This window comes from Geospiza fortis, unplaced genomic scaffold, assembly GCF_000277835.1.
Source record: "Geospiza fortis unplaced genomic scaffold, GeoFor_1.0 scaffold424, whole genome shotgun sequence".
In the NCBI taxonomy this organism is placed as follows: Eukaryota; Metazoa; Chordata; class Aves; order Passeriformes; family Thraupidae; genus Geospiza; species Geospiza fortis.
In genome coordinates, this window is record NW_005054354.1 from 3,813,200 (window position 1) to 3,829,154 (window position 15,955).

The following is a 15,955-nucleotide window of genomic DNA, read 5'->3' on the forward strand; positions in this document are numbered from 1 at the left end:
TAGAGATGGCATTAACTTGGGTATAACCTGTTGATGTGCTAAAAGTACTAAAGTAAAGTACTAAACTAAAGGTGTTTAACCTTCATTGTAGTGAATATCATAAAAGGAGAGAAGAGATTATTTTTTTTTTCCTAAGTGATCATCTTCGTCAATGAAACTAATCCCTTATGATGTTTATCTTGAGGCTTGGAAATTTAACAATTTAAATCTTTTATTCCAGAGGTTAAGAAGATTATCAACAAAATACAGAACAGAGAAGATCTACCCAACAGCCACTGGAGAAAAAGAAGAAAATGTTAAAAAGAATAGATACAAAGATATATTGCCATGTAAGTCTGATTTACATGTTGATAGAGGACAAAGAAAAGGACTTGTTATTCTCCATGTATTTTGGATTTTACTTTTTAGTTATTACTGAAAGGCAAAATTGGAGATAATTTGCGGAAAGATGTTTTTATTTTTAGTTTTAACTTGGAAGGCAAAGTGACTGAATATTTTTATATTTTATCAGGAGACGTATCACCCAAAGATAAAGTTGTTCTGATTCTGAAGCTGTATCAAGCTGACACTTTCATTTTAGCTCAGAGTAGCTGATAACATTACTAGATGCTTAAATGTATGTTTTCCTTAGGAACATGTTATTCATGGTAGAAAACAAACAAATGTCAGCATATACTCTAGGTGAAATTCTAAGGAGGCTTAAGGAACCTGTTTTGCTGTAAAATAGATCTTTTCTGCCTGTTTGTATCCTGCAGATGGTGTTGAAAATCTTTCAGTGCTGGATTGACTTTGGTTTCTATTTTGCTAGAGTCTAAATGAAATTCTTTTTAATGTGTGGACACAGAAAGCAAGAGTCAGAGCACAATTTATATTTTAAACCCACCACCATGGGGATGTTACAGATTCACGTGAAATTACAAGACTGTTTGTTACATGCTCACTTAATGTGGTTCCTGAGGCACAGCTCACTGTGCTTCTGGATCTGAACAGCTGACAGTGAGATTAAAGGGTAGTCTTCTGACAAATGCCACTTCTCTTGTCCCAGAAGGTCAGCAACAGGCACACTTTACTCTGCTTATTAGTTGGGAGGAAATGTTTAGTAGGTAGAGTGAAAAAGAGAGAGGAAGTCGTTATTGTCATCTTATTAACAGTGTCCTGGCATTTTGGTAGATTGTGAACAATATAGTGAAATCTTGGTAGCAGCCAGGCTGAATTGGTGAGACAGTGGTTTTATTTCTGTGGAAATAAAAGCTGAGCCACTGGGATCTGGGAGGGAATAAAGCTCACAGTGGGGAAATGAGTGAACTTCAAAGCTGACATTGAGGAAAACTGAAGATGTATTTTCAGTTTAAGTGAATGTCTTAAACATCCAAAGTCTCCAGCAATGAAGTGATGGGAGATCAGCTTGAAATGAGAAGCAGGAGAAAGGCAACGTACCCATGTCTATCTCTTGTAAATCCAGGAAATTATGTACATTTGTAACTTAATCAGAGATTAGTGCTGTATTTATCAGAAATTGTTACCAGAGAGATCAGTACCTCAGCACTAACTCAACGCTGGCTTCACAGTAGGATGCATGTTCCCATTACAATTTACTAAGCCATCCTAAATGGTAGTTAAATGCAACATGGTGTTCACTGGTCACCTGAAGAACCAATTAGTTATTGTGAACTGAGCCTTTATAACCATGTATAGCAATATCCAAGCACTTAATCTTCAGAAGCTGAGAACTGCAGTGGATTTTGGGGGGAAATTCTCTTCCAGACCTTCAGCTCTGCCACAGATGAGCTGTGGCACACGGAGACAGGATGGTGATTTTGACATTTGGAAATTGCTCTAGAATTTTGGATCTACTGTGCTAAGATAGGATCCCTCATTAGCCTGCTACTTTAATTAGTCTGTTCTGCCACTTAAAAGCAGTTTTTAGTATAAAGTCCATGACACCATTTCATGCTTAGAGAATGTTCTTGCTTTTATAGTCCAAGTTATCAATGTGTAACAGTGCAATGCGTTTTAAGGGTTTTTCTAGGCCTTTATATGAACGTGTTGTCTTTAGATTTGTGATCTAAAAGTCTCCTAATTTGCACTTGTGCTTTTTTAAGAAGCATTACATGGTAACAGATTTTTTTGCATGTTACGGGTACTCTGGCAGAAAAATTTCACAATTTTGCAAGCTTTTTGGGAGAGCTTTCTGTATAGAAATAACTCTTAGCATTTGCTTCTTCTAGGCACAGTTCCTTGTTTTATTATCAGTGATGTTTTGACAAAACAAAAAACCCAACTAACTGTATTTTCTCTTTTGAAATATATTTGTTCTTTGTCTTTTTCTTGAATTTAGGTCTAATCAAAGGTTTAGCAGTTGTTCTGTGGTTGAGGAATTGACCCTGGGAGCAAAAAGTAACAAATTGCTTGAGCAGCTGCTGTTTCTACAGATAATTCTGTTGCCCCATTAAAATATAATTTCCTTTTTGATATGGATTTTCAACTAAAAGAACCTCTAGTGTAGAGATAGTCTGAACAATTTTTATTTGATAGCTAATAAGTCTTGTTATCAACAAGAGCTGGAAGGACTGGCAGACCTGCCAACCACCTACACCATTTTAGTAACAATCAAGTTGTTGGATTAAATATGGATTTCTTTTAAGGCCAGAAGGAATAACAAAATGTTTAGCTTATTCTGTCAACAAATAATAAAGCTATTTTTATATTGCTGAGGATTTTAATCTCCCAGGAACTGCTAGTTTTATCAGAAGCTTTCTCTGAGACAGTCAGTAATGTTTGAAGCAGAAACTTGACGTGTCCCAAACCCCATAAATGAAGGAATCTGCTGTTTTCTAGTTCAGAAATGCTGCAACAAAGAGCCTAGCCCAGTATTTGTGGGACAGGGATCAGTCTGTGCCTGAGCAATAAACCCTGGTGCCTGTTTCCTGCTGTGATACCTGATGGAATCCTCCTTGGCAGAGACTTTGAGAGCTGCCAGCTGCTTTAACTGTGCACTGGTGTTTTGTGCTTTCTGCCTTCCTTGAGTGTGTCTTAATTCTGACCACTGGGATCTGTGTTAATGCTGTGTAACTGCACTTTTGATGGCTTCTGATTAATTGTGTTTTGCCTCTTTGTGATGAATTGCTCTTGGAATTCCAGGAGGTGATACCCTGTAAACTTGAGCATCAGAAGCACAAAACAGGAGCTACTCTGCTTGTCACTCACTACCTGAGCTGGGTTACATTTTTACATAAATCAAATGTATTGACCTGATTGTGTGACTCACCTTTGGAAAATGTTCTTTAATGTACTATATATATTATATTTACTGTTCTATATTGATTTCCATGTGTTGTAATTCTTGTTCAAAAAAATATTTTGGTCTGTTTTTTTAGTTGATCACAGCAGAGTTAAACTGACCTTAAAAACTCCTCCACAAGATTCAGATTACATCAATGCAAACTTTATTAAGGTATGTGCTACTAGTTTAACAGTTCTTCTGTTCTTTTTAAGCTTTTTTTCTTGTCAGTGCAGTTTTAATATTATAGTCTAACATAAGACTTTAAAGCTGTAAGGGAAGATATAATTTTATTATGACTTGAATAAATTTGCAAACATGGTGCCATTCATAGCACAATCTTTAAAACTTTGATTTAATCCTAAGTGGAAATATAGTGTAAAATACTTAATTTTAAAGTGGCAGGCAAGTGCATTGGAGATTTATACCATAGGAAAATTCAGATGCAGTTGTTTTTAGAGGTGACATTTTTAGGGGCCATAAATGAGGTGTTTCACAATTTGTATATGTTAATGTACATTTTGCTCTGTTCGTGGAAGAAGTGTGACAATGGCATTAACATTCTAACATTCTTAATCTAACAATGGTAATGGAATTAATCTGACATTCTTAAAGAGAAGCCAGAATTTGACTCAAAGCCTGATACAGTTTTGTTTCAAAGTCTTAATATCTTTAGCTGTCTTTGTAGCTTTATTTTTCAGAAGCAGGTAAAATCTAAATCTTCCTGCAGCAAATCTTCCGGCATGAATGTTTAGCTTGAAAAGCTGAACATTAATGTACTGAAAATTAATATAATTAATAAAATTAATATAAAATTATATTTATTAATATAAATTCTAAAATTTTATAATTTTGAAATGTATTACACAGAGGGAGGAACTTAAATTTGTTCAAGAGGATGCTTTTTTACAGAAAGATTTTCTGTTTTTCGTCACTAAGTGTTTGAGTAACAAAGAAAATGCAGACTTAAAGGGAATCTTCAGAATCTGAACATACTTATTTCCTGTGACAGTCTCTGGCAGTGCTGTAGCTGTTGTGATCTTGGGCTCCCTTGAGATTACCAGCTAAATTCCCACTAATGTAATTAGGAGTCATGTTTCGTATTCACCCTTCCTGTTACATGTATTAAAAAAAAAGGATATTCTAATTTTACCATTAGAACCCAAAACCTTTTTAATTCAGTGCAGATAAAGTTCTTTATAAACATTATTGGTTCCTTTCTCCAATCCCAGGGAGTACATGGGCCAAAAGCATATGTTGCTACCCAGGGTCCCTTAGCCAATACAGTCATAGACTTCTGGAGGATGATATGGGAATACAACGTTGCTGTAAGTAGCTGTAGAAAAATTCAGCATTACCTTATTTCATGACACTGTGATTGTGTATTTTTTTGCTTGAGCTGGCTATTATTATCAAAATATTGACAGTGATTTAGATTTTTTGCTTCCCAAATGTTGCCTTTTGTAGTTAAATGGCATTAACATTATTTATGTAGTTTAATAATGTAAATTTAAAGTAATAATTTTGTTGAATGAACATTAAGCCCTTCATATTTATGAATAGGTTTTTGCTTGTTTTATCTGTAAGGTAGGAGACCGGACAATTCTGATTTAATATAGACTGACAAAATCAAATACAGAACCAGAATGTGAAAAAAAAAATCTCAAACCACTTACCTTCCTTTTTATGCTAATTTTGGGTTAGTTAGTGTTTTATATATTCTACATGTGTTTAAACAGCTTTTGTCAGGAATTAACTTTTAAATACTTGTGGAAATCAGATAGGTTTGCCAATTTTTTTTCTGAATTCTTTTTTTTGGGAGGGGTAGTTTTTTGACACTTTTGTCATTGTTACTTACTGTTACAAATAGCTTACCTGTTGGTGCATTTTTATTGTGCTACTCATGCTTTCTGATAGAGCTTCACCTAAGAAATCTGATTGATGGTCAATTTTTTTTGGCAGGGGGGATTGTTCGTATTTTATGCATTCCATGTCACTTTAAGCAAATATAGCTATGTTTCTTCCAGCTGACAAATGGTTCTATATTTTTATAAATTTAGACTTTATAGTCAGATTGAATAAATTAGGTATTTGTACAGGATTACAGTGAATTTGAATTAAGTAGCCTTGAAGTGTTGTATTAGTGATGTAGATTTTGTGAAGGATGAAACTTGGTTACTGTTTTAGAATTAGAGGAGCATGTGTATGCAGGAAAGAAAATATTATTCATCATTAGTCCCTTCTTTAGTAACTACTTCAAGTGTATCAGTATCTGCCTGACAGAAGCAAGGGCTGAAGTGTGGGTTTAAGTTACATGATCCAAAACCATCTAACTTGGAGCATCTTTTTTTTTCTTTTCAGATAATTGTAATGGCCTGTCGAGAATTTGAAATGGGAAGGGTATGTGTCCTAAATACAAAAATAAATGAACTTTGCCCATATGGGGCAATAGCTGTGAAACTTAATATGCCAAATCTGTAACTGTGATAATGATACCAGATGAAGTGAGAATGCTTATCCTTACATCTCTGTACATAGGAAATGGTTCATGAGACTGCATTTCTCTGCCCCATTTGTAGGGTTACATGATTATTTAGGTGTCATCTCAGTGGAATATGTGTTTATGTACAGAACTGTACCAAGGGCTTGTTTCTGGCTGTGTCACTGTGGAAAAAGTGTCTTGCTCTTTGTGGGATGCAGGCCAACTATGAAAATCCCAAGTCCTTCAGAATTTCCTGTCAATTCATACAGCTGCAAAAACAATTTTTTTAAAATCTCTCTTCTTTATTCTTATGACCTTAGAAGGAAATCCAGAATTGTGAATTCCCAACTTTGACAAAAACTAAGCTTTCATTGCTCCCCTCTGCATGGTGCTTATGCATATGGTACAGGCAGACATGAAATTTGCATCCTAATTTGCAAAGTGTCTTTTGCCTGTATTTCTGTTGGTTGTTTGAGGTCTTGGTTTTGTTTTTCTCTCGTTATCCAAAAGGAAAGTTATTTTATTATCTTAAAAGGAGTCCAGAATAAGGCATTCAGGGTTTTGATTTTGTCTCCTCTGCTTCTGTTAATCATCTTTCAGTACCATGCATGAATTAAATTGGGCTTCTTTACTTTAACAGAAAAAATGTGAGCGTTACTGGCCTCTGTATGGAGAAGCAGCTGTAACTTTTGGACCATTTCGTGTTTCTTGTGTAAGTATAAAGCTTTATAAATTAATTTTCAAGTATTTAGTGGGTTTCTAACTTAAATATTCAATGAAATGTATATAGTGGGCTTTTTAGTTGTTTACTATTAAATTTTAACCAAGGACTCTCAAAGGAACATGCACATCTAAGCTGTGTGGTTTTTTGAATCCTCCATGATTGTTTTATTTTTTTAAAGAAGGGAACCTGTGTCCCTTGCTCTTGTATGTTTTTATGTATTATTTCTTGAGCATTATATGCTGCTTGAATGTCTGCACCAGACTCAAGAAAATCCAAATCTTGTGCAGGTGTTTTGTGTGATATGACTTGTGCATTCTGAGTGAGCTGAAAGTACCACTGGAACAGGTTATTTTTATTAAGTTAATTAGCATTACATGTTTTAGGGTGTTCAGAAAGAGTTTGCATGCCTGCTTATTCAGCTATTCATACTACTTCGAAATGGTCTAACAAGAATTAAGTACACTTTGATTCATCTTGTCAGGAAAATACATACTTGCAAATTTTAGTCTATAAAGATTCTGAGTAACCTTTTCCTAGGGTAAGTTGATTCAAATTTGACTGCTTTTTGCCCTGTTCCTTGAGATACTGGGGAAAGAAGTTTGTGTGTTTGTTGTAATTGCCTTAGCTACAGCAGAATCTATTACCTTTGGGTACTCTGGTGTATGTGGGCTGCATTGCTTTAAAACCCGCAGTGTTGCAGTTGTTGATGGGAAATGGTAAATTCCCAGGAGGAGACAGAAACACATTAAAGCATATTCAGTCTCCTAAATTCTCTGTGGGAATTTGTAATGCAAAGTTTTTAAAGGTATCTTCAAATTCTGATGTTAGTGATATTTAAAATACAACAATATTGTTTGATTTCTGCAGTATAAACTTTCCTTGATATTCCAAAGGAAGATTTGAAAATTCTGTGAGCTAGAAGCTAGATTTTTTGGCCACAACCAAGATAATTAGTGATTCTTTTAGATGCACCCTTAACTGAATACAATGGAAAAGGAAAAAATAAAAGGAGACATCACAGGATAGAGTGGTAAGAGGCTGAAGTTTATACAGCAAAAATGTTATAGAGGGACGGCTGTGAAAGGCAATCTGTAAATTAAAAGTATGGAGAAATAAAGCAAAAGAGGTACTTAGAAATATTCTTATATGGCTCATTGACGACTTTGGAACAGACAATTTCAAAACTCACACTTGTAAGTAAAAGTAAGCCATTTTGCACATCCTGTGCAGCAAGCTGACTTGCTGGTGTGTTAATCAGTGTTTTTATTGCCCCTCTCTTGAGGAAATCATAAACACAAACCAAATAAATTAAGAAAGACCCCTTAGTTTAAAGTTTGAGATTTTAGTTATGGCCTGTATGTTGCATATTAATTGTTAATATTTTTTTCCAATGCATTATTGTTTCCTCATATTTAGGAAGCTGAGCAAGCAAGAACAGATTATTTCATTAGAACATTATTACTTGAATTTCAAAATGTAAGTACACAGTCACTTCTGGTCTCACCTTCAATTATTGTTCAAAAGTCTCCAAAATGATACAATGTCAGAAACCCATGAAAATATCTTCACTTTTTTAGGTGCTGATTATGGATGTAAATGATAAAGTTTGGAAGTGATGTTAAAATCTTAGTATATAAAGGAGGAATAGTGAAACTCTTTGCCTTTTCTATGTTCTTGTTTACCCAAATGGATTAAGCTTTTCTTGTAAACTTACACTGAAATGTCAGATGTCAAATGTCAGACTTCATTTGACTGGAAAACAGCTACCAGTAAATAGAAACTGTAGAGCCCTCCTGTAAAAACACAAAGCATGATAGTCTATTTTACAGAATACATGTAATTTTAATTATCAATCTGCATTAGTAAATGATTTATTACAGGTTAGTCTCATTTGTGGTTATATTTTCTTTATCAAAGCTTTGTTCCTTTTCAACAACAGATACCGCAGCAGTTATGAGAGCTGCTTAATCATGAGGGGAGTGATTTTGGGGAATAATTTTTGTCTGCAGTATTTGCTGGGAATGCATGAACTTAATCAGTTTGTTTCTGTTACTCCCTATAACTGGCTGGGCTGTGAGACAGTTTAGATAACAGAAATTCTGTGTAGTAATCGGGGTTTGTGACATTGTTTGAAATGGTGCACCATTAAAACAGAACTAGATACCAAAAACCCCAAAGCAGAACTTGCCTTCCTATTAACACCCAAATATTGTATGAACCACTTACACCAGAGACTGTGGCTGATGTAGATTTGGCTTGCCTGTACTAGACATGCAAATGATGTTTGGCTGTTGTCTCTGGGGAGTTCTGTCCCAGTTAGAAGCCTGTGTACTGCTTAAAAACTGTGCAGCAACAAAAAGTTATAGTTTGTGCTGAGCTTTTGATCTTAGCAAGGAAACAAGTTTGTTCCTGTGAGGAGCAATTTAACTGAAAGGGTTAACAAGATGTGTTGATATTTGATCTGTGCATCTGATAAAGTGGTTTTTCTTCAGAGTTATGTAGCAGGTTTGCTTGAGGATTCCTGTAAAATTAACTGCAGACTTTTCATCTTGCTTTGATGTATTCTAGGCATAGCCTTGCACTGGGGAGGAAAAGTGTATTTGTGGTATAAAGTAATATCCTTTTAAGTTTGCTTTCAGGCTTTCCAGAATAATTATATGTTTTGTCACTTCTGTAGCATTTGCAATGGATTATCATACAAAAAGAAGCTATGCAAAAGGGTTTAAAATTTCCATAAATCTACAAAGTTATTTTAGTTTCTAGAAAGAAAACCAGTTCGACTGAAACTTTATTTTCAAGAAAGAACTTTGGTTGTTTAGTTTATAAGTGGCAGTAGAAAAAAAGGACTATAAAAGTTCTTTGAAATTTTAGGTTTTCATATAAGGAACAAATACTTTTTTTCCCCTGACCATTCTGCTAATGTGAAAAATCAATAGTCTTTTTCAAAGTAATTAAGTGAAATTTATTGGTAGACCTTAATAGATAGCTGTAACTCTTCCTTTTTACTGATGACCTTGGTTTTACATAATCGTTTAGATTTTTAAATTTGTGCTTTCTTAGGCTGTGTTTTCTCTTGTTTTAGCTAGCTATGGTGTTTCCATAGAGCTGGAAAAAGTCAAGCATCAAAAATAGATAAATTTCCATGCTCAAGAGGCCTGCCATGTTGCTTCTGACATAATGAAACAGAAGGTAGTGTAGGTCCTGAAACCTGTAGACTGTAATGTGGATCAAAACCTTCATGCTCTCCAGTTTTGGACATTACAAACATTACTTTGAGGGGGGATACTGGAACCCAGAGGTGAACACCAGCATGGGAAGGTGCAGTGGAACTAGCTGCTGGTTCTGCTGGTTGCTGCAGATGCTTTGGATAGTGATGAAAGGGAGGATTTTCAGGGATTCAGGTAGCTGAGTAACTAAGCTGTTCTAAAGCCTGCTTCTTACCTTGCCTTTAGTACTGTTGTAGCTCCTGCTGCTGGAATAAAAGTGTGCCTATTGATATTGCAAGTGTGATCCATATTTAGATATGGTCTCGATTATTTCTGTTGTTTTCTTAATTTCCCTCTGTGAGCCTGTGCACACGTGCACACACTTTATTTTGTAGTATGACAAAACAACACCTTTGTCTCCTTTTTTTTCCCTCAATGTAAGTTACTGAAGTACAAAGAGAAAAAGAAAGATGAAAGATTTCCTCCATTTCCAAGTTATAGCTGTAAGGACATAGAACCTTATGGTGCAGCATTGTTGGTCCTTGACCCATGTAATAGAAAGGGGCTTCTGAACTGTCCCATAGGCCATCTTCTTATGCATTATCAGCACTTCAAATATGATTGCAGAATTTCTCGTCTTTTTTTGAAGTGGTGTAAGCTGTAGAGATTTTTAATCCAGTAAATGACTTTGCTTGTCAAAGCAAAGGTTCATAGGACTACTTTTTTGGTACAAACTGAAATGTGTGTTATCACTAACAGCTTTCTCCCTGCTCTCCCTTAGGAGACTCGTAGTGTCTATCAATTTCATTATGTTAACTGGCCTGACCACGATGTCCCTTCGTCGTTTGATTCTATTCTGGACATGATCAGCTTGATGAGAGAATACCAGGAACATGAAGATGTTCCTATTTGCATACACTGCAGGTATCAAATGGATTTATCTTTTCATTTTAAGCATTTTCATTTTTTGAAATCTAGACTTTTATTATGGGATGCACTAGTTTTGGTTTTGAGTCAGAATTGAGTTATTTATTTTAGTTGAAAAATTCTCATGACAAAATTTAATTCAAAATCATACAGGCTCCATTTTCTTAAAACTGATGCCACAGTGAAATTTTTCTTTTACTTCAGTTTAAGACAGAATATCAATCAGAAAAGAATGAGCCTTTAAAAGGGGACCTGTTTTGAGGTTTTTAAGACATAAATCCTCATGAGGACAAAACAGACTTGGAAGATCATTGCAAATCAGCTTGAGACTAAAGGCTCCATTCTCAGTAAGAGAGACTACATAGCACCACTAAGAACTCTGTCTGTGTTCTAATATGACAAAAGGGATCTTTATGAGCAGGTTGTAGTTTCCAGTTGGGAAATCTTTGCTTCTAAACAACAGTTTCATCCTTGACCTGAAATTTGGCTACCAGAACTGTTGAAACTGAATTTCTATGAAAATATTTTGTTGCATTGACACTTTCTGACAGTTTATCTGAAAATCTTGCCTATTGTTTTTAATGCTTCCTAAAGCAACAAAAGTTCATGTGTTATGTCAGGAAAAATTGAATTCAGATTTTTAAGCCAGGACATGTTAAATTGATGGGAGTTATTAAGTCTTTGGAGCTTAGCTATTCTTTTCAAGGGCTGCATTATTTTTTCGAGTTGTCACTCTTAAGTGAGGTCTAAAAACATAAACTGACTTAGCACTGAAATCTATTCACTTTGTCCTGTTCTTTTTGAATGTCAATATAATTCTGAATGTTGATTCTTTACAGCAGTGTAATTATAATGTAATAAATATGCATAAATTATAACTCTGCATGTGTAAAACAGAGGAATTCCTACAATTAGGAAAAATAAATAAGATGGTTTGCTGTCATTCTTAAACTTTCAGATTTATGTTTTTAGCTAAAAAGGAAAAAATATGGATGTGGTACTAAATCAGAATAATGTGGCAAGTCTTTCAATGTCTTTCGTTTTGCCGTTTTACATCATTTATCATTAAACTTGGAGAAGACCACACCTGATGAAACAGTAGTAGCTGGGAACAGTGTGACAAAAGGAAGAGGCAATAAAATTGTCAACGCTGAATCATCTTTCATGAATGCAGTTCCAAATGGCAATGCAAACTTGCATTAAAAAATTCAATGCTGCATTTTGCGCTGTTCATTTTATTTTTAAGACACTGTAGTGTCAGGCAGAGTGATATTAAAATGAAAGTTGAGGGATTTGGATAATTTTTTTAATGTGGAGTTTTGAAATATAAGGCTTATAGTGGTTTTTTTATCAAATTTAAATAATATCTAACACCTCTCTGTTTATGTTATAGTGCAGGGTGTGGAAGAACAGGAGCCATCTGTGCCATAGATTATACATGGAATTTGCTTAAAGCTGGGGTAAGGAATCCTAAAAGAAGTTTTATGACATTCTGTAATTTCCTGACAGGGATTGATTGAGCATCCAAGTGTTCAAAAATAGTGAAATGTTTAGGACATTCTGAACTCTTGACAGGTTGGATGTTTAGTTTCATTGCACTCGTGCTTTAGTATGAACTTACTTTCCTTTGGCAGCAAGTTTTTATCTAAATAGGTTACTATAAAATTGTAATTAAAAAAAATTTTCAATATAAATTGACTTTTGAATTCAACTTTCTCAGTCTCTCTGATTTATCATGCAGCTCAAATATAAAGGGATAACTTCATTCTGGGATTTTTAGATTATGAAGCATTGTTAACATTGCAGTGCCATATTCATGGCATTGGATATTTAATTTCAAAATGCTTGAGATGTTCTCATCTGGTCTAAATCCAAGGTAAATTTGGAGTTGCTTTGATAAAAAAATTCAGTAGGTGCAGTGTGGAGAGAGCAGATTAACTTTACCTATAAAAGTTACACTTTTTATTATGTTTAACAGCTTTTCTATTGTTGCTGTGACAGTTATGTCATTGTAAATTACTTGCTTCTGTATTTCAGAAAATACCTGAAGAATTCAATGTATTTAATTTAATACAGGAAATGAGGACACAGAGGCATTCTGCAGTGCAAACAAAGGTATAGTTTGTTTTAAAATGAATGTGATAATATATCACTATTCTTTGAAAAGATCTTGTGCATTAATTTTTACCTGGTACCTTACAGGAGCAATATGAACTTGTCCATCGAGCCATAGCACAACTGTTTGAAAAGCAACTGCAAAAATATGAAAGTTGTGCAGACTGGAAGATTGCAGATGGAGTGGTAGGTGTCTTTCCCATATGTAGCTGTTAGCTTCGGATGAAAATGCTCCTGTGAAGTTGTTTTTAGTCTTCAATGGTGTGATCTTATTAAGTTCTCATGTTTTTTAAAGTACTGCTTGCATTAAAATAGGTTAGGGGAGAGAAATATAAGTTTGAAATGCTTTTGTCAGGGAGCTTCATGCTCTACCCTTTTAACAAAGGAGAAGGAAGTGGAAAAAATATTCTTCACTGGTATTTACAGTATTTGAGGATTTTTCTGTCTTTCTATCCTCCCCCTTTAAATTTCATATCCCCTATAGGTTTATTCTCTTTTTTTTTATGTTTAGATATGTTTTCTTGGCTGTTGCTGGGCACTGTGTGAAAAATGGCTTTTTGGATTAATGTATTCTTTCTCTGCCACAGTCCAGAACTCCATACCACCCTTTGTCCCTGGATTGTATTTTGTTTATTCAGTGATTTTTCTGTCCCTAATTGGTGTAGATTCCATAGCTCTCTAGAGGGAGTATGAGCGGTATCTCCAGGACTCTGAAATATCTGGACGCAATTTTAAAAGTGCTTTTATTAATAAGCATCCCATTTATTTTAGGGATTTAGCTGTCCTATATTTGCTTGCTAGGAAGTCTAGAATGTTTTCAATTCTTGGATTAAATGCATCCACCCTTCTGCTAACTCCTGAGAATTTGTATCAGTTCATGCAGTACTTATGAGGTCTTTAGTCATGACAAGGAGCCTGTTGACTAAATGCAGTATGGATAGGGCTGGCTGCTTTTATTTGTTACAGGTTTGATTAAGCTGATGTGTGATTTTTTTTTTTTCCCTGAGAAATGAGCATGGCAGAGTTTGGAATATGCAGATTGATTAGCTTCGTACAGAAGGAATTTCTAAGTACTTGAGTTTTGATTGTAAAATAATAGGTAGATCAGCCTACTGTATATTCTGGTTATTTGACTTAAATCTGACCTGTGGCTGTGCTCTTATACAGGATGAAAAAAATGGCTCTTATTTACTTATTCCTATTACTATGTATACTAAATGACTTACATATTCCAGAAGATGAGTAAAGCTATGGCAAAATATGGTGGTACTATGTAACAAATGCAAGTGCTGTCTTTAGCACAGCTTGAGAGATTTGCTGACTAATAAAACAAGAGCTAATAGAAAATGGATAGGTAATGTATATGGGGGTGAGAAAGGGGCAAATCCCAGCTCTGAAAAGGCAGTGATGGAGTGTGAGTTTTGAGTTTTACTTGGATATGATGTCAGTTTATGATCAACAAGTTGTAAAGGAAATTGAATTTTAGCAATTACTTGGAAACTGGTAAGAGCAGAGAATGTAATGTCCTTGTGTGGGTACTTGCAGTTTGACTACTGACTTCATGTCAAGTCTGCTTATCTCAAAAATATGTTACAAAATTTGAACATTAAACAACTGGACAAGGATCAAAGGTGTTGGAAGGCTCAATCTAAAGAACAGCCAGACTGAGATGGAGAAAAAAATGGCTGAGGTTAAATACAACAGAGGCTAAGTAACAACAGAAAGCTGTTTACTCTTAACTTTTTCTAAGGGATACCAGTGAGACCTGAGAGACTTAATAAAAAAGTGACATTTGTATAAAAAATGCAACATGAAACTGCAGAGCTCCTTGCAGCTGAAAGCCTGTATCTTTGGGGTGAATATCTCACCATCTTGGAATCTTCTTCCATGAGTTTCACTGACCTCTGACCTATGAAATTCCAGAGTTGCAATCTGGTGGAAAACATTCTAGGGAAGGATCCCAGTATGCCTGCTCTGATCTTATTCTTCCCTGAAAGTTCCCTTTTGGTCACTGGTGGGAGCAGGGCCAAGTAAATCTTTGTTTGACTAGGCATAGCCTTTTTTATGTTGGGAAATTATGCTTCTTCCTACTTTTACTTGAATAATTCTGCAGAAAGCTTGAGGAGAAGAAAGTAAGTCTCATAGGTGAAGAATTTCTGTATCTAAGAGTTTGATACTTAAATTTGCTACTGTCCATTTCTTACAAAATTTGCTTTCAAGGAATTAACTGGTATAGGCTTAGCTTCTCTTCAGGATTTGTAAGGGAAACTTCACATATCCAGTTAAATATTTTCTTGTAGTTTTAACCTGATTCTCAAAACTTTGAAGCTCACTTGAGACATCACTTTGATATTCTGACAAAGCTCCTTTTTTTCCTTCAGGAATGTAGCATCTGTTGTATATAATGTCTGATTTTCCCCAGAAATTTTCTATTTTGCTTTCTTAAAAAAAAAAACCAAACCCAAACAAGCATTCTGGGATGTATCCTGGTTAAAAGACTAATTTGGAGGCAGGAAGTTTTCAAGTAACTTTATTAAATACAATGTAGTATTCTAAGGCTTCTTCATGTATGTTACTCTGCCTGCAGATGCTACAGCAACTATGAAATCTTCAATATGTGAGCAGTTTTAGTTATGTCCAATGACAACAATTCCAAATAAATTCATGTGCCTAATTTGGCTATAATACTGTTAGTTAAGTAGGAGATGCTACTGGGCTGAAGAGGAAATGTCATTTATTCTATTTTGATAATACTGTGAAGAGCTGGAGTGCTCCGTAGGGTCGATTTCATGGTTTTGTTTTTCTCTTGCTATTCTCATTTCAAGCAGTGTTGAAATGGGTTGAGTTCCAGAGCTCTGTGTTGCTGGCTCTTGCCAGCAACATCCCAGTAAAATCCCAGTAAAAGGTTAATCTGATTGGCACTGAGGGGCAGCATTCATGGGGAAGTAGCTCAGACACAATCCCAAACGTGTGCTCCTGGGAACTTGCCAGCCTTGCCCTGCTGGAAACAATACTGTAAAAAGTCAGCAGCAAGGCATGCAGGGTTTGAGCAGACACTTAGGATAGGATTAGAATTTCCATTAGAATTTGATAGATCCCAAACCATGTAAAAAATACATTATATGCTTTAATGTAGGAAATGTATACCATGTAGTTATACCTATTGTGAATGTGTAGAACTGCAAATGTTTAACATAACACTAAGTATTTAAATGAAATGA

At 35.1% G+C, this 15,955-nt stretch overlaps 1 protein-coding gene across 3 annotated transcripts in view; it reads left to right on the forward strand.

Annotated features, from left to right (window-relative positions):
- The first annotated feature begins 220 nt into the window (after positions 1-220).
- Positions 221-15,955, forward strand: part of PTPN12 (protein tyrosine phosphatase non-receptor type 12) — a 39,438-nt gene continuing 23,703 nt past the window's right edge. For 2 of the 3 annotated variants that reach the window (XM_005423530.3, XM_031059004.1), the window contains exons 1-10: positions 221-329; positions 3,378-3,454; positions 4,513-4,608; positions 5,642-5,680; positions 6,403-6,474; positions 7,903-7,962; positions 10,474-10,616; positions 12,013-12,079; positions 12,657-12,734; positions 12,822-12,920. In XM_005423530.3, coding sequence (XP_005423587.1) covers positions 4,585-4,608; positions 5,642-5,680; positions 6,403-6,474; positions 7,903-7,962; positions 10,474-10,616; positions 12,013-12,079; positions 12,657-12,734; positions 12,822-12,920 — 582 coding nt within the window. In that variant the 5' untranslated portion in view covers positions 221-329; positions 3,378-3,454; positions 4,513-4,584. The remainder of the gene's footprint in view (positions 330-3,377; positions 3,455-4,512; positions 4,609-5,641; positions 5,681-6,402; positions 6,475-7,902; positions 7,963-10,473; positions 10,617-12,012; positions 12,080-12,656; positions 12,735-12,821; positions 12,921-15,955) is intronic. The other variant, XM_031059002.1, reaches the window with a different exon arrangement.